The sequence below is a fragment of the Solenopsis invicta genome, chromosome 5, assembly GCF_016802725.1.
Source record: "Solenopsis invicta isolate M01_SB chromosome 5, UNIL_Sinv_3.0, whole genome shotgun sequence".
NCBI lineage: Eukaryota > Metazoa > Arthropoda > Insecta > Hymenoptera > Formicidae > Solenopsis > Solenopsis invicta.
In genome coordinates this window covers 28,293,550-28,313,671 of record NC_052668.1, presented here as the reverse complement: position 1 = coordinate 28,313,671, position 20,122 = coordinate 28,293,550, and the positions used below count along the sequence as shown (strand labels likewise).

Here is a 20,122-nt window from a genome sequence, read left to right as displayed (position 1 = left end):
TTGCAGCCACGATTCCGCATCAAAATATACTCCGTCAGCGTTGCTCCCGCTTAATTTCACTACAGGCTCAAAGATTCCCTTTTTAGTAGTTTGCAGTCCCACGAGTATCCTTTTCGTATGTGAATTGTTGAGTCCATACGTTGTTGTCAGTAACATGGGAAAGCGTTCGCTTCTCCTCTCGTCGTTATGCATCTCGCTGATATCGGGAATCCCTGTTCGCTTTGCAGAGTTATTACTAGCTTGCTGGTTAGCCATCTTCTTCTTTTTACTTTGTTCTATCGAACGGCGAAACTGATGAAAAGTAACAGGACTAACAGTAATAAAAACACAAGGTTACTCTCTAACGAAGTTAACACTTCGAACGAGGAGACTTGAATGATTTTCAGTACGGGGTATCGTTGACCACGTCGACTCTGTTTGCGACGTTGCAACAATATAGACACGAGTCTGCGCGCGCAGCTAAAAAATTAAAAACATTTTTAAATTTTTCTAAATTTTCTAAGAGAAATAATCTTACAGCGATATGATTTAAAATATCACGAGGATATGTCTAATACGACAAAGACGTGAGCGTGCGCACTTACGATAAGTTGTTCGGACATGTGATAACTTGCACTTACTGACTTTTTCCAGATAAATGACTTCCTTCACTTCCGTTATCAAAAATATCATCCTTTGCGGTGAGCGTGATTTTTTCTAGATAGGGAGTCAAAGATTAAACTTTTATCGAGCCTTTCGTTTTATCGACAGGAAAGAATGTCAAAAATATGCTTTTGTTAGAAGAATTTTTAAGGTTTGGCTTTTAGCCTGATTTTTTTCAAATGTCAACTTTTGACAAGAGTATGATTTTTTTCTAATCAAAGAATAGGAAACATTATCTACTATAAGATGAATCTACGAAACGAGGGTTTTGTCTAGCAATAAAACAGAACAGTAGATAGGACTAACTAGAAAAATCAGAATTCGAAAGAAGGCTGAGTTGTCGAGATAAATTCATTTTCTTTTTCCTCGCTTTTGAAATATTTGGAAGATGCAGCGTATAAATGTTAAGTTTCACGAAAGCTAAGCGTTAGTTCGGCTTTCGTACTCTCCAGTTATAAGTCGAGAGTTTTTCGTTGTACTACGACAAACGTTGTAAGTGCAATTTTTATTGCGAGTGAAAAAGTGAAAATAGTGAAAATGTTGCGCGACGATATTGTTAAATTTTTTATCGTGGCGTGTAATTTTAATAATAAAATAGTGAAGGGTCACTATTTTAAGAAGATAGCGCGTGACAATGACGCGTCGAACTACGCATTGTTCGACAAGTTCGCTAAGGAGTGCTCCAGCACATTGCTATGTGTTATGCACAGGCTGGGGCACTGTAATGGCAACGTGACGTTGGAAAATATAATTCGACGTCACGTTGAAACGCGACAACAGAATAAAGCGTTTTTTGAAAATGATGCGGGGGGTCATATAGCTGACTTCTTGCGTCAAAGAGAAGGTAAGTAAATTTGATGTAAATTTAAAATTGACCGTATTAATGTAAGTGTTTTTAGATATTATTTAATTATATTTATTTTTACAGTTGTAAGACACGTAGCCAGGGTTGAGCCGCTACCGCCTCGTCGTGCGGCGCCTCTTGAGCGAAACTACGGGGCGAGACGACGACGCGCAGAAGAGGAGCTTCAAGGTGCCGTAGCAGCCCGTAAGTAACTCTACGTACAGTAAGCATGAGACACGCATCGTCTCGTGGAGAAAATTAAATATTCTCAGTTTTATCAAATATTAAATATAGAAAATTTTCTAGGAAGACCACGAATTGAAATCGCGGACTTAGTTGCGGAGCCACCATCACCTCGATACACCCCCGTCGGTGAATCATCAGGTAAATTTAAAAATATCGTGTTATAAAGTTATTGTAATAATAATAATAATAATAACAATTGTTATTATATATTTAGATGACGACGAGGATACTCGAGTCTACAACTGATAATATAACATCATTATACAATTTTATTTTAAATTGTTAAATTAAATGGAAAAGTTTATTGAAAAATGTTTTTCGTTTATTCTGTATTACATTAATTTGTAGTTATACAAATTTAATCAATGCTGATACCTTTATTGTATTCTAATTGTACAATTACCTATTTTATTACAATAAATAATATTAATATTAGACTCATAAATAAAAATAATATAAAATTAATATATAATTGATATAAATAATTAATTGATAAATAGAAATGTTTCAAAATTGTAAAAATAAATTTAATCTAGTTTTATTTTGACGTCCTTATTTTTTCATTAATATTTATGACTTATTAATATATCGTTAAAATATTTGATTCTTTTTCTCGATAAATTTTAATAAAATAACTATTGATTTCCTATATGTTCAAATACTTTAAATGATAAATTCAATTTTTTTTAAAATAATATCATTGAGAAAATCTACCCATTATACATTTTAAGCGACGAATTTTCTAAATGATATAAAACCAATTATAATAAAATAAAAAGAAATAAAAATATCAAATAATAACTAACATCAATCATTCATCAACTTAAGAAAATCTAAAAATGTTTACTAATCCCATTACGTTGAATAACTTGTCGACGACGAAGAGTTATGTCGGGGATAAGAATATTTAAATCTTGAAGGTATTGTTTGTATGGACCTTGGCGTGACATTTCTTTTAATATTGTAACAACTATTAATTAATAATTTTGAATTACGTTGAAATTGACTCGTTTAGGCTTGTGTAGCTTGCTAATGCTAATAAGTGGCATCGGAGCATTGGCCCATAGGCCCGAGTGTGCCATTTTTACGTATACGGTACTGCATAACGCACCACGCTTTCCTCACTGTCCATGCGCAGGCCGCAGACATGAATTTTCTTGTAACTGAAAAAACAATTGCCGCCACAGGACTATCATTAGCGTGACCGCGTGTGATGCGTTAAACTGGTATCGCGATATTGCGATATTTTTATTGTCAAGCCACGCTCTTTTACATTAGCTGCATCAATTGTGTTGTTTTTACCCATTGATCTATACGCATCTTAGAAATTTGAAGAGTGAATAAGTGCAGTAATCATGTCCAATATAAAATGTGAAACAAAACTGTCGGACGAGAAATGTTTCGTCTTGCAGTTTATCAATGAGAGACATAAACCTAAACTCGGAGGTGATCATTTGATGGCCCGTAGGAGAGGATATCAAATGTGCCAAAATGATGGAAAAAATTATTAAGAAGAAAAATATTACTTGAGAGGACTTGGTTGTAAAGGTGCGATCTTTAGGAAGTAAGTAATGCTTTTAACATAATTTAAGGTGGCTCTAAAGTGACATCGTTAGTCAATAATACAACTCACATAAAACTTGATAAAATACATTATGATTTTTCCTAAACATCTTATCTAAATAAAAATTATTAATATTGATAATGTTCCCATTGATTTTTATAAGTAGTTTATAAATTTATAATAATTATAAAAGGTTGATTGATTAATGTTGTCTTGATCGCAAGACCCATCTTCTTTCGCGTCAGTGCGCAAGTACTGTGAAGATAGTGTAGATCTAGCAGCCGACTCGCCGTCTTCCCGCTGGCGTCTATAACCTCTTAACCATTTTACTTCCGCGACACGCATGCATCATCACTTTCTCAATTAAATTTTCTTAAAAATCCATGGCAATACACAACCTTTCATATACCACTGGAAAGCTTGTGATTTCATCTTTCAGTGATCAGTTTTTTATTAACATCTCTAGTTTTTCTTAAAAGATGTCATATCATTTCCGGTCAAAATTCAATAACCTCCCATAAGAGCTATGTTAAAAAGTGATTTTTTATATTGCTTGTTTGCAATAATTTACATGGCAATAGGGTCTCAAATTTTAAGGGATGGTTTATTATATATTAAAGAACAACCTCCCAAAGTTTTATTTATGTGGCTAGTCTTTTAGTTTACTTTCGAACCACCTTAACATAGAAGCTTAGAACATGTACATACTGGAAGGGGCATAGCGCATATGTGTATTATCCTCTTGTGCAAATGCATTGATTTCGTACTAACAATAATAAATAGATGTTGAAACTTTTGCTACATACACTAGATAGGTTATGTATCTTCCAGTTTATATGTTCTAAGCACAGAAGAGAGTTGCTAAATGTATACCGGTTCCTAAATCGTATCTCGTCAATATTTTATAATTTTACTTAATATGACATTACATTTAATGACAAAAATATGAAATAAATGAGAAATGAGTAATGCATATATACATAAGTATTTAACAGGTTATCTTGTCTTGTGCAAATATCTTGAAATATGAAATCCAATTGCTATTTCTTGAAAAATTTTTGTCGTTGATAATTATATAATTAATGTATTTATGGAATTTGTATTGAATTTTAAGATTTTCATAAGAGATGATTTATTGATTAACTGTTTATTACATAAAACAAGGTTTATATATTATAGAATATTTTTCATGTCATTGTGTGTGTAAATGGGGAAGGGGAGGGAGATCTTTTAACCGCGCTGTGATCGGTGGCTGTGGTCAATCGCAAAACGTGGTCAAATGGGATGTATATGCTCCCGCGAGTATATATGTGTGTATATATGCAATTATTTCAAATGTTAGATGTAATAAACGTTTTTCTAAAATTTATCGTCTTCAAAATCATACTATCATAAATTTTATTATAAAAAGTATATGATATTAATGTAAGTTAACTGAGTTTAAGCTACGTTGATGCAAACAGACTTGAGACTAATACGTAATAAATAATAATAAGTAACGTTCTCAACTTTGCTTTAAGTCTTTGTTTGACAAAACCGCCAACAACTGTCCCCTAGATTTTATAAATAAATATTTAAACATAAAATAAATGTCTAAATTTTTAGTGTTTACTGAAATGTGCCAACATTTGAAAAATATTGAACTTTTTGGCATGCCAAATCCTTTTCAAGAAGAAAGACGGAAACTTTGCCATAGGCCATCAGGCTCATCTAATCAAAGCCATCACACGCTTGATTTTGACTCATCAGAAAATGACAGTGTCAGTATCTGTAATAGTATGTTTAATAATAATGATAATCTCTTTTTTAATTATTTATGTTTAAAACTGCACAGCTTGTTGTGTTATCGTGATAGTAATGCTGCTTTCTCTTTTATTTGATTTAAGTATAAGATATGTTAAGGGGTTATATCTACTTACGAGGCCGAAAAAATACGAATTTTTGTGAATTTTTTTCTAGAAAATATATGCATATTTCTGTACGAAAGTTTTTGTGTTCGAAAGAGTCTACTTTGTTGACGTCTTCATATTTTTTTGCAAAAATATTAATAAATAAAAAAGTTATAGACAATATCCATGAAGCTGTTTTTTAAAATGCGTTTTGCGGTGACCACTGCCATTCCGAACCAGATTATCTGAAATGAAAAAATCCAAAAAATTTAGTTAATATATGAATTTATCTAGTCCTTAATCGTTCGATATGCCGAAAAATTAAATAGCAACAAAATCGCGGCTATTCAAAATTGAAGAATCGATTTTCGTAAAAAAAAAATCGGACTTCTTCCTTTAAAAACAAAGTACGCATTGGAAAAAAAATCCTACGATTAAGGACTAGATTTATATGTCTAAAAAAAGCAAGCAAAATTTCAGATTAATCGGTGCAGCGATTTTTGAGATATCGTGGTTAACGATTTTGAAAACATAGTTTTGAGAAAAACGCATTTAAATTTTCAACTATAGTTTACACTAAATTAAAACATTTGTCAACTTACACAGAGTCATCTATTCTACGGCCATAAAATGTATCTTCTGCCGAAGTTATTGCTTCTAAAATGTCAGTTTGTTGTTGCCGACGACGTATTCTTTTCTCCCGAATACTCTGTTGCGCGCGACAGTTTGCTAGTTCTGTACGGTTTGCGTCCTGTATAGTCACATATTGATGGGCATTAGGGCCGCTGCTTACTCCTATGGATTGTAGCATCTGTAGTAATGTTATTTGTAGTAATGTTATTAATTCTTCATTAAATACACAGGTAGCGATATATGCGGCTAATTCGACAGTAATTGAGCCACTTGGAATAATTTTTGGGCTAATTTTTCAGATCAGTTAGTTATAACTCTCGTTATTGTTTTGGTTAAACCCGCTAAGACATCTTTCTAGTAAAGTATCCTTACTAAGTTTATAATTCTATATTCTATGTTATTGTCTTGCGGCACAATTATTTTCTTTTGCCTCTTGAGTTTCTTTGCAGATGCACTAAAACTGTCTTTATTGTGCTCCATTGTTTGTGGATTAAACACGTTCTTTCTTTTTCTTGTTCTCGATTTTCTTAAATTGTCTGATTTTCTTAAATCTCTTGAAACCTTTTGGTGATTCATAATTTTGCGGAAAATGTAGCGAGAATATTCAACTGTACGGCTCGACGTCAACTGCTATACTGCCAGGGTTTGCTGGTCTAAAAGTCCGTTAAATTTAAAGTTGAAATGTGTTGGAAGACTCTTCGTACTTATATACTCTATATACTCTAATACACACAACAGATGACCTGAGAGACAAGTAGAAGGAGACAGTATTCATCCTTCGTGCAGCTGCCGCATCAAACGGCTCGGAGCGTTCCGACAGACTTACACTTAAGGTCGTATATCACTATGAAAATACGACGGATCAACTTAAAATTTTAAGGGAATATTTCTAACATTATATACTTTAAGAAAATGTGATTTTTGAAAAATCGATTTTTTCAAAATTTTTAAGTAAATATAACCCCTTAATTTGTAAGTTTAACATGATATTTATTCTGTTCAATTCTCTAACAGGAGCCTAATAAATCATTAAAAAAGAGGAAGAAGATTGAAACATCAAGTATAGGAAAAAGTCATAGTTTACAATCGCAAATAGAAAACTTATCAAGAGATTTTATCAAAAAATCTTCTCGGGTAAATTTAATATTGTTGTTAGAAAAGGGGACTGTCCCGATTGCGCACATAAACTATCGGACACAAGAGCATTTCCCAATCGGACACGGACCCGATCGGACACGGATCCTATTGCACACGGATCCGATCGGACACGGACTCCATCGGACACGGACCTGATCGGACACGGACCCGTTTGGACACAAACCCAATCGGACACAGTAATGATCGGACACACATCGTTTCAATCGGACACGGAACCGATTGCGCACGGACTCGATTGCCCACAGACCCGATTGCACACGGACCCGATTACCCACAGACCCGATTGCACACGGACTCGAAACTGCACACAGACCCGATTGGGCACACGACCTGATTGCGCACCGACCCCATTAAAAGTACCGGACCCGATCGGTCTTACTGATTCGAGTGTTTTACTAAATTTGATTAGACAATTTATTTGTTTACCCTCGACCTGATTGTGTACCGACCTGACTGCACGAACCTGATTGGCAATGGACCTGATTGCACACGGATCCGATTCTACACGAGTGCAATATTTTAAGAATAGAAATATCGTATTCGACGAAAATACAGTTAAGAAACAACAAAATAAATTTGTGGTGTATGTACTTTAAGTATCCAAGATGATTCATGTGACGCTTTAGTGCGAATATCAGTTGTTTTGTTAATAAACGAAATATTTTTATCTCTTACAACAAAAGTAAGTTCAGAATGAATCGCAATGAAGCTTTACACACATCATCCTGAATATTTAAAGAAAATAAATGTTTACACAAAAAATTGAAACCTTTATATGTTTTTAAACAACTTAATTTGTAATAACAAAGCAAAATAAATCGTAAAAAAGTATTATTAAAAAATATTCGTCGTTTTTTACATAATGCAATATAATTTATTTAAAATATAAACGGATTAATACATTCATTTTATCATGAAATACATGTTTCAAACAATAATTGTTCGAAACTACACATTGCATTGACGGGAAAGCCATTACAACAATGACTTAATGACAGATCTGTTCGAGCGATATACTCGTATATTTTTCCTGAATAATGTGACATACGCCTTCGAGGATGAAAGAAAGATCAAAATAGCTTTTATTATGTTCATTTGATCCAATTAGCTTTATTGTGTGACCATATTTCATTTACAATTCATCAATCAAAATAGTTAGAAGATATGAAGAGTAGCATTCATATGTTGCAATGTATGTTATATTATTTACATCATTTACATGAAAGCAACAAATCGAATATAAAATCAACAGCCTGTAAAACTACATTTCTATTATGCGGTTCCAACATATTTCTTTAATAAAACCAAGGGACGTAACCTCATAACCTTACACCTGTCAAACTCCATGAAAAAGAGCGAGAGTGAATCATACATGAACATTAGGTGAAAGCTCTCAATGTTAATAACATTGTTATATTGCTTCTATCTAATGTTTATGTATAATTTACTCTCGCTCTTTTTCATGTAGTTTGACAGGTTGTAGTTTGACAGGTTTGTAAGGTTATGAAGTTATGTCCCTTGGTTTAATTAATGAAATAAATGTTAGAACCATATAAAAGAAATGTGAATTTAATGAAAACATTTGATTCATATTCAATTTGTTGCTTTCATGATCCAGGTGTAAATGATGAAAATAAGGTAACATACATTGCAACATATGAATGCTACTTTTCATATCTTCTAACTATTTTGATTGATGAATTGTAAATGAACATGATCACAAAATATAGCTAATTGGATTGAATAAACATAATAAAAGCTATTTTGATCTTTCTTTCATCCTCGAAGGCGTATGTCACATTATTCAAGAAAAATGTATATCGCTCGGACAGATCTGTCATTAAGTCATTGTTGTAATGGCTTTCCTGTCAATGCAATGTGTAGTTTCAAACAATTTACGTTCGAAACAGGTCTCATAATAAAATAAATGTATTCTAATGCCGGTATGATAGTTCTAAAAGCTGAATGTTAGAGGTCATAACCTCTTAACTTTACACCTGTCAAACTGCATGAAAATGAATTATACATAAACATTAAGTGAAAGTTTTCAATGTTAATAACATTGTTATATTGCTTCTATCTAATGTTTATGTAGATATGACTCTGTAATTGTAATGATCATAACTTTGACTCTGTAGTTTGTAATCACGTGGATTATACACACATATAATATGTCCGATTTATAAATATCTATCTTTATAAAAACCATTTACAATTTGATACATATTTCCAAAGAGTCCTTTACTCTTTTCATTAAAGAGAAGAAAGAGAATAGGCATTTATAAGCAGGATATCCTACACAAATATGCGAAATGCGATTCCTTTATTACTTGCATCTGTAACTAAAAAAAGTACAATTCACTAGTACTTTCCATCGGTTTATTTTTATAAGATTGCAAATACATGAATTAAAGTTAATTTTAAAGGCAAGTTACAAAGTAATTAGATCCTCTACATAGACTTATTCAGATTATATTTCATAAAGTAGCTCAAAACAGCAGTATTACTGTTTACGATGATGTAGTACACTGTATGTGTTATAACATGTCAGTGATCAACGCTTTGCATTGTAACATTAATTGTATTATTTGTGCAATTTCACCTGTTTAATGTTTAATTTACTTTTAACTCTGACAATATTTTCATTTCTAATTTTTCGTATTGCACTTATATCACTTATAAAAATCTTTCTTAATCAATCAACAAAGCATATAAAGTACATTTTTATTGTACATTTCTATTGTATATACTTTAATTTTCAAAAAATATATACGTATGAATTTTTATAACAAGAAAATAAAAGAAAAAACTGAAAGGAGCATTTTTTGCTGTTATGTTATTTCTAATATCACACGTACAAACGATGCACGTATGTGATCACAAGATCACTTGTCTTTGAACATAAGCGTCCAACGTAAATTCCTTTCACTCTAGTTCATATTTTAATATATATCGAGAAATTTGTGGGGCATGCGTCGATGTCTATGCGAGGTACGTGCTGCAAAAAAATGATTCAATTAAAAATAGGTCTAAAACTTATAAGGTATATAATACAAGTTACGAAATTTACGGTTTTGCTCAAAATTTTCAATTGAGTTGAGAGGCTGTCGTCGATTTTTCCAATTTGCAATTTCCTGGTCGGAAAGTCGTCGTATTTTTATTTGAGGACCTGGTATATATTTATTAGTAGAGCTCTTTTGTCTTTCAAAATTTTTGCATTGCATAGAGTCATTTTCTTTGCTCGGCAATAGCATATCTACAATACATATACATTCTACATAACGTTTTCCTTGAAATTTGGATATAGGAATTGGATACGCAGTGTATTGCGCAACTCTTCATATATCGGAGCGTGAAAGAGGATGCCATTTTAAATGAAATGTTTCTGTTTCAATTTTGGTTCAAACCATTATTTACCTACGCATTTATCTGCTTATTTATCTATCCACTTATTGATTTATTCATTTAATTATTAATTAATATGAAAAGTTAAAATAAAATCTGAATTGGAAGAATGTACAGTAGGCGTGAGAATTTTTATGGCATGCTATTCTGAATTCTTCTTTGTATTCCGAATGGGCACAATGTAATGAACTTTAATCTTTAATAATTTTATAAATTATGATGAAAGCTAAAATTGAAATAGGAACTCTTAATTCAGAATTGCATCCTGTTTCAGTCCCCAAAATATTTATTAAGAATTATTTATTAAGATTCTATTAAGAGTTACATCCTGTATATTATTCTCTATTATCTGAACTATATTATTCCATTTCATACCTAGTATAGGATGATTATGTGTGTATTGGTACTCATCCAATTTACCAATAAACATACGTAGAAACTGTTGAAGAGGTAATCTACAAGATATTGTATATTCAGATATTCATAATAATAAGAAATAAAAGTGTAATTAGCGGCAGAAAGATTGCAACACTTTTTTCGAGGAGTTGTGGAACTTAGCCTTGCTAGAGAGAATGAACGTAACTTAGATCCATAAGCAAGAACCGCTCGGTTAAAAGTGCGGATAAGACTGCATTCCAAACTCATTGAAAAACAAATGTTGCAACGTTTCTACCACTGACCGTACACAAAGTTAAGCATAAACGTAATTATAATTATGATTATTTAAAAATAAATAAAAACTAAGTCTAGAGATAAATATAAAGTTAACTATAAATCTAGATACACTTAAAGTTAAATATACCTTCCATGAATCAGTTTGTGCTTATACCTTCCATGAATTAAATCAGTTTGTGCTTGAATGATTTTTAAGTCTCTTTCCAAGCTTTTTCGTGATCGTGTAGATTGTATCTTTTGATTGTCATTTACATGTTTCAATTCAATTTTTTGGTCCATTATAAGGTTGTTCAATTTTTTTAAAATTGTTAAAGTATCGATGTTAATTTAATTTAAATGTGTGTGTGTGTGTGTGTGTGTACATGGTATAACTAAAAAAACATGTATTGAGTATACCACGAGATACAGAACAAGAATCCAAATCGGAAAATCCAAGTTATTTTTTTATCTGAGCTTTAAATCTGTTTGTAGTTATACGGTATTAAATTTCACGAATCAGCCCCTATCTATAGACAAAAAGCACGGAAGAAAAGCAGTTACTCTTTGTTCCTGCTTTTTGTCTATATATTGGCGATTATTCGTAAACTTGAATAACGTAGAACTACGAACAGAATGTTCAAATAAAAAAATGACTCGGGACTTTTTGATTCGGGACTTTTTGATTTGAAGACTTTGATTTGACTTTTTCTTGTCCTGTATCTCGTGGTATACTCTATGCTTTTTTTAGTTACACCCAATTATTACCTTATTATATAATAATAACATTACCCCGGTAAAAAGTTTTTTTATGTATAATTATGTATAGTCACATATAATTATAATTATACACACACACACACACACACACACACACACACACACACACACACACACACACACACACACACACATCAAAATATGTCCATATATATTAAAATATTATAGGGGGTCCTACTGTATATATGAACCTAAGTTTAATATACATTTATGATATTTTTTTATATTAAGATTTATTTTTCATTTCTATCAACTTGTAAGAATATATTGCATATATTTACCTAAAAATAACCATACATTAGGATGACCGCCACCTAATTTCCTATTTATCGCATTGTGGAAACTTTCAACGCCATTATTTGTGCTGACTGGATATTTATATACACTTATTTTTGAAGCTTTAGATATCCATGTTTTTTCAACATAAGTCAAAAATTGCTTTATTTTCTCATAATCAGGATTGTTTTCCTCACAGGCCTTAGACAAAATGTTATAAGCTTCTGTAAAGTATTCTTTTGGCAGTAATGGTATTGTCATTGTCATAGACAGTATAATATTCGGAGAATTGATTAAGCCTAAATAATTCCATTTTGTTTGTAGAGCCTGTAACAAAAAGCGTACAAAGTACTTTTCTGAACATATACAATAATAACAAATATATATAATAACAAATTTTATTATAAATTAGAATACTTGATTCAGTTGAAACCAGCATCCATGTATAATTGCATTGGGAAAATATTTTTCGAGTGCATTTATTGCTGCACAATCATAATTTGTTATAATGGATTTTAGATTCGTTTGCAATCCAGGGACAAATTCTACTATTTTTAACCAAATCTCTTCATAAAGATCTACAGTATAAGCTTCGCACAGAACAAATATCGCTGCTATAATCTACAAAACATATAAGTTTTAAATTTGAGAAATATTTAACTGATAATATAATAACACAAATTAAACAAGAACGCTTTCAACGGTCGTAGCTAGAATGTTAGTGCTCATAATTATATAAACATAAACACTAAGATCTAGCTACGACCGTTGAAGACGTTCTTGTTTAATATATAAGTTTTGTTACTATTTTTTTAAAATTGCAGATATCCTCAAATATCTACCTTGTTCATATAACGTATACAAATTATATACAGTTGATTAAGCGAAGGTGTTCGAAAAACAACCTACAATCAAATTTTTATTCTGTTTATAATAATATTAATACAAATATAATGTGTATAATGTACATATAAAACTTACTGAAAATGTACCATCACAATAAATTTCAGTAGATGATTCGAGTGCCTGAAGCAATTCATCCTCAGAAAACAGCAATGCTTTTTTTTCCATCACGTGAAGTCACACATCCTTTAAAAACATGACCCAATAGTGTGTGATTTAACTCATCAGCAAGTGTAGTTATAGAATGTGGCAATGTAGGCCTATTCTTTGTTCTTTCTCTATTCACTTGGTTCCTAATGGACTTATAAGAGATTGATGCAGCTACTTCAGGATTTCTAGGAAATTATGTTATATATATGTGAATCATTTACTTAACTAACTAAACAATAATTTATTAAATATTAATATTTATATATTCTTAATATTAACGTTACAATATATGCCAATCATTAAATATATTTAACATATAATAATATTGATGTAATATAAATGTTTCACTTTTAAATACCTTTCAGAAACATAATTATATATATCTTTGGCAGTTTGTAACGTCACCCGAGATAAGCGTGTAACGACATCCGAGATACGAGTAACATCTCTTGCTCTAATGCATATTTTTGCATTTTTATATGATTAGGTGGATGATCATGTAAAGTATTAACGATTACTTTACCATCTTCACTAACTACCGCTAATCCACGGCATCTAGTAGTGCGTCGAGTAGCGCATCTATATGTATCTGGTGTACGTTTATCAATATTGTAAACATATCCTTCATAAATATAAACGAAACTATTTCTCGTTTTTCCTTTAATTTTCTCCATATTTAAATATATTAAAAATACTCTTGGTCGACAACAAGTGGCAAGATTTTATCTGAGATGGAAGAGCTATATTAACAATTAGGTACACAGTTTGAGTATAAATTATTATTTAGAAGGATATCCCCTTCACCTCCGATTTTGATAAAATTAAGTTCATTCGATGCGTTTTTGCACAAGATGAAAGAATCTGGAAGATGAAAGTGTTGCTCTGTTCCGCGAACCGATATATCAATCGTTAATAAATAATTTTAAAAAAATTTTTAAATTTGTAATTTATTATATCAAAAGCCATGTATTGCGTGCGTAGCGCGCGCTTATTTTGCTAGTAATTATATAAAATACATTTGTATCCTTAAAAAATGATAATGTAGAAATCTTTCATTTTACTAAATTAATAAGATTTCATACAATTATTGTTTAAATCTTTCGCTAACTAAATAGACAAGTATAAAACATGTTAAAATAAAGCAAGCAACAGATGTTTTCTTTACAACAAAATTAATTTTTACTAAGTTTTCTTTACTAGTACATGATAGTTTTCTAACCTGTACAATTGTCAACTTTAATGATTGATATCTCGGTTTACGACGCCCATCGACTCTTTTCTGCCAGATTCAATCTTTTATTTTGTACAAAAACGCGTCGAATAAGCCTAATTTTATTAAAATTGAAGGTGAGGGAAAGTGTTCTAAATAATTACTGTTTTTTATATTTACAATGTATGCGTGTCCAAAATACGTAACATTATATGGAAGTTAAGCACAGTTAAGCATAAGAATATTCATGTCACACGTAAGGGCTACCTACCGCACATAATAATAAAGGTTGGTTTATAATAATATAAAACAACCTTTATTGTTATGTGCGGTAGCCCTTACGTGCGACATGATTATTCTTATGCTTAACTTCTATATAATGTTACGTATTTTGGACACGCATACATTGTAGATATAAAAAACAGTAATTATTTAGAACACTTTCCCTCACCTTCGATTTTAATAAAATTAGGCTTATTCGACGCGTTTTTGTACAAAATAAAAGATTGAATCTGGCAGAAAAGAGTCGATGGGCGTCGTGAACCGAGATATCAATCATTAAAGTTGACAATTGTACAGGTTAGAAAACTATCATGTACTAGTAAAGAAAACTTAGTAAAAATTAATTTTGTTGTAAATAATTTTGTTGTAAAGCAAACATCTGTTGCTTGCTTTAATTTAACATGTTTTATACTTGTCCATTTAGTTAGCGAAAGATTTAAACAATAATTGTATGAAATCTTATTAATTTAGTAAAATGAAAGATTTCTACATTATCATTTTTTAAGGATACAAATGTATTTTATATAATTACTAGCAAAATAAGCGCGCGCTACGCACGCAATACATGGCTTTTGATATAATAAATTACAAATTAAAAAATTTTTTAACAATCATTTATTAACGATTGATATATCGGTTCGCGGAACAGAGCAACACTTTCATCTTCCAGATTCTTTCATCTTGTGCAAAAACGCATCGAATGAACTTAATTTTATCAAAATCGGAGATGAAGGGGATATCCTTCTAAATAATAATTTATACTCAAACTGTGCACCTAATTGTTAATATAGCTCTTCCATCTCAGATAAAATCTTGCCACTTATTGTCGACCAAGAGTATTTTTAATATATTTAAATATGGAGAAAATTAAAGGAAAAGCGAGAAATAATTTCGTTTATATTTATGAAGGATATGTTTACAACATTGATAAACGTACACCAGATACATATAGATGCGCTACTCGACGCACTACTAGATGCCGTGGATTAGCGGTAGTTAGTGAAGATGGTAAAGTAATCGTTAATACTTTACATGATCATCCACCTAATCATATGAGAATACAAAAATATGCATTAGAGCAAGAGATGTTGCGCTTATCTCGGGTGTCGTTACAAACTCCTAAAGATATATTCGATGATGTTTCCCGAAGGTAAATATATAAATTAAAATATTATTTATTGCAGTAATTGAATTAATGATTAATATATTTAACATGATTCATAGAAATCCTGAAGCAGCTGCATTTCTTGCTTTTAAATCAATCAGAAGTCGAATGAATAGAGAAAGAACCAAAAACAGGCCAAAACTGTCACATTCTATAACTGCGCTTGCTGATGAGTTAAATCATTATATACCAATGAGTTATGTTTATAAAGGCTGTGTAATCTCGTGCAATGGAGAAAAAGCATTACTTTTCTCTGATGATAAATTGCTCCAGGCACTCGAATCATCAACAGAAATTTATTGTGACGGTACATTTTCAGTAAGTTTAATATCCATACACACAAAATACAAATGTAATATACAGGGTGATTCAAAATAACCTATTGGTCCCGAAGCTGGCATATTCGTAATCGAATTCTGAGACGATTTTTCCTTTTGCAAAAATTTGTCCGGAGCTTAGTCTTCAAGTTACAATAAGAATTAGTTAGCGTATGACCGGTCAGGTACAAGTGGTAGACAGGGGCGGCGCGACTCACTGTTACACGTGGGTATTTCCGTGGGGCACCTGCGCTCAAATGACAAACAAAAGTACATGGACAGCACATTTCTATTTAAACTTTCTCTCTCTCTCTCTCTCTCTCTCTGTCACTTTAATTATGCTACATTTAACTTGTCAAATTTCGATCTGTCATCCAGCGTCAAATATCGAATTGCAAAATCTTCAAGTAAGTTTACATTATTATAATAAATATACGCCCGAGAATAATAAAATTTAATGCAAATTAGATTACTTAAATGTGCACTTAAAATAAAAGCAATTCTCTTTAAAACGCACAAAAAGGAAAGGAGAGAGAGAGAGAAAATGGGGAGAAGGGGGCTTAAATAAGTTTAAGACGTTCACCACGCACACGGCAATTGGGTTTATTGTTCAATACGATGACAGTTCAATTTAAATTTGTCCTTTCTTATCCATATCTATCCCTCGAAGTTGTTTCATATTTTACCACATTTACACTATTTACCCTGCACTTGATCGATAAACGCGGAACTACGCGACGAACCGATCGATCAACTTTATTAATTACTATTTTAATCACTACAATTATTCGATTAAAATTACTCGAAGAAACACGTGTTTACGTTACGATCACACAACACGTGTTCACTCGACGATATAAAGCAGTCGACTGAATGTTATTGGTTATGTCGTTATAAGGTGTCGAACGATTGGTTAAAGCCATAAGTCAAAACGCGGCAATTTAAAATGAAAATATTGATTAATACAATTTACATCGATACAATTTATTAGAAGAAAAATGTTGCAAATGCATGTTTATCAATATTTGTTAAAAGTTGTATGATAGTGACTTTATCAAGATAATTATTATTCATTCTAAATATTCAAGAAATAATTTTATCAAAATCAATTTTTTCTAAACATTTTTTTTTTTATTTCTTATTTTTTAATATTTGCGAAAACTGTGAAAATATTCCTCGAAATAAAATATTTGGTTGCCCTGAAAAGGGCAGATTATCCGTTGCTGCAAGGAGATTTCAAGAATTATATCCTTGAAGTTTTTTTTATAATAAATATTCTAAATAATTATCAATTATCTTGATAAAATCACTCACAATTTTCAGCAAGTAATAATAAACATGCATTTGCCACATTTTTCTAATAAATTGTATCGATGTAAATCATATTATTCAATATTTTCATTTTGAATTACCGCGTTTTGACTTATGGCTTTAACCAATCGTTCGACACCCTTATAACGACATAACCAATAACATTCAGTCGACTGCTTCATATCGTCGAGTGAACACGTGTTGTGTGATCGTAACGTAAATATGTAATGGAGTAATTTTAATGATCAAATGATTATAGTGTTTATAGTAGTGATTAATAGTAATTAATAAAGTCGATCGATCGGTTCGTCGCGTAGTTCCGCGTTTATCAATCAAATACAGAGTAAATGTGGTGAACTATGAAACAACTTCGAGGGATACAGATTCAAAATAACCTATTGGTCCAAGCTGGTATATTCGTAATCGAATTCTGAGACGATTTTTCCTTTTGCAAAAATTTGTCCGGAGCTTAGTTTTCAAGTTACAATAAGAATTAGTTAGCGTATAACGGGTCGGATACAAGTGGTAGACAGGGGCGGCGCGACTTACTGTTACACGCGGGTGTTTCAGTGGGGCACCTCCTGCACTCAAATCACTGACAAAAGTACATGGACAGCACATTTCTATTTAAACTCTCTCTCTCTCTGTCACTTTAATTATGCTACATTTAACTTGTCAAATTTTGATCTGTCATCCGGCCGTCAAATATCGGGATGATCGTGAAATCTTCAAGTTTACATTATTATAATGAATGTACATATGCCCGCGAATAATAAAATTTAATGCAAATTAGATTATTTAAATGTCCACTTGCAAGTTAAAAGTAGCATTTTTAAAACGTACAAGAAGGAAAGAAAGGGGCGAGAGAGAGAGAGTGAGTGAGACGGGGGGAGGAGGGGGCTTCAAACAAGTTTAAGCACGTTTACTCACGCACACGGCGATCAGCTTATTGTTTCTACGATGCGACAGTTCAATTTAAATTTGTCCTTTATCCAGACTATCCCTCGAAGTTGTTTTACCACATTTTTACCACATTTATACTATTTACTTGGCACTTGATCGATGAACGCGGAACTACGCGACGTACCGATCGATCGACTTTATTAATTTCTATTAATCACTACTCTAGTCACTACAATCATTCGATGCGTTAAAATTACTCGAAGAAACACGTGTCTACGTTACGATCACACAACACGTGTTCGCTCGACGATATCAAGCAGTCGACTGGATGTTATTGGTTATGTCGTCGAGCGATTGGTTAAAGCCATAAGTCAAAACGCGGTAATTTAAAATGAAAATATTGGTTAATACGATTTACATCAATACAATTTATCAGAAAAATGTTGCAAATGCATGTTTATCATTATTTGTTAAAAATTGTATGATCCATAAGTGACTCTTTATCTAGATAATTGTTATTTATTCAAAATATTCAAGAAATGATTGTATCAAAATCAATTTCTTCTAAATTTTTTTGTTTTTTATTTTTTATTATTTGCAAAAACTGAAAATATTCCTCGAAATAAAATATTTGGTCGCCCTGAAAAGGGCAGATTATCCATTGTTGCAAGGAGATTTCAAGAATTATATTCTTGAAGTTTTCCCGAATCTTTCGCAGCAATTGGCTACATCATCGCTTTAGAAAACTACTGTCCTCGAGATGCAATATTACAAAAGACATATTTTTATATCAGGAAAGACATTTGTATGATTGGAAGATTCCAGGTCATGTAAAAGAAGCATTATTTCTGTTAGCCAAGAAATCTTTGGACAAGAACGTCAAGAACGATAAGTATGAATTATATACGATTGTACAATTTAAAGTATATTTTTCCATGCTTTGAAAATTGAAATTATGTCTAACGTTGATCCGTATTATTATGTTTTAGTTTAGCAGACGAAAACATAGGAATTGAAGAAACAATCTTATAACCTAAGTAGTATGTACTTTAAAAAACATATAATAATATTAAATCTTAGTGAGTTCGATTTTTTGTCAAATAAATGTATAAAATCTTTAAATTGTATCAATTATATACTGAATACATTGCTTTTTGAAATAATTGATATACTACATTTAATAAATAATATTCAAGTGTAGTATCTATATATTTCTATTCAAAAGTCTTTCCTTTCTATTCCAATCATTAATTTTTTTTTTAAACAAAACAAGTGGTGATACAATCTTAACCCAAATGGCTAGAATTGTAACTCAGTTTACTATTAAAATAAAAAATACGGCATTACCGTTCCAAAGCATTTGTTAGTACTCAATAATCTATAAAGTAAATTTTATAAACATTTACAAAATTTTTACTAAAATGCGCACCGCATAATTGCCGGACTTAAAACACAGCTCAAGAGAAGAATCCAAATGTAATATCACGAAATTAAATCACTAATAAGTGAATATATAATTTAATTACTTCATTACAATTTCCCTAGAAGAAATGTTCTTTTCAAATTTAAATAATACGAGTTATCAAAACAATTAAATAAAGTGAACTTGTTTTTCAGTTTGTCGTGGTGATTGTCACTTATCTAATTATTATTATCCTACAATTATATTCACCATCAGTTTGATAGTTTTTAAATACTAAAAATGTATTTGAAGCGTTTAAAAATGTGTTGTAATCCAATTTTTATATAGAGAGCATTATTGTACCATAGAGGTGAGGTGGCGATACATGACG

At 31.4% G+C, this 20,122-nt stretch overlaps 1 protein-coding gene and 1 long non-coding RNA gene across 2 annotated transcripts; both read left to right on the top strand.

Moving 5' to 3' along the window:
- Nucleotides 1–1,108: 1,108 nt before the first annotated feature.
- LOC120357781 lies at nt 1,109–1,978 on the top strand. The gene is made up of 4 exons (XM_039449277.1): nt 1,109–1,486; nt 1,571–1,690; nt 1,793–1,870; nt 1,947–1,978. The coding sequence occupies exons 1-4, from the start codon at nt 1,180–1,182 to the stop codon at nt 1,976–1,978; spliced, it is 537 nt and encodes a 178-aa protein (XP_039305211.1). The 5' UTR covers nt 1,109–1,179.
- Nucleotides 1,979–19,038: 17,060 nt separating this feature from the next.
- On the top strand, nt 19,039–19,492 carry LOC120357686. The gene is made up of 2 exons (XR_005574697.1): nt 19,039–19,221; nt 19,319–19,492. It is a non-coding gene; the product is annotated as an uncharacterized LOC120357686 (long non-coding RNA).
- Nucleotides 19,493–20,122: the final 630 nt, after the last annotated feature.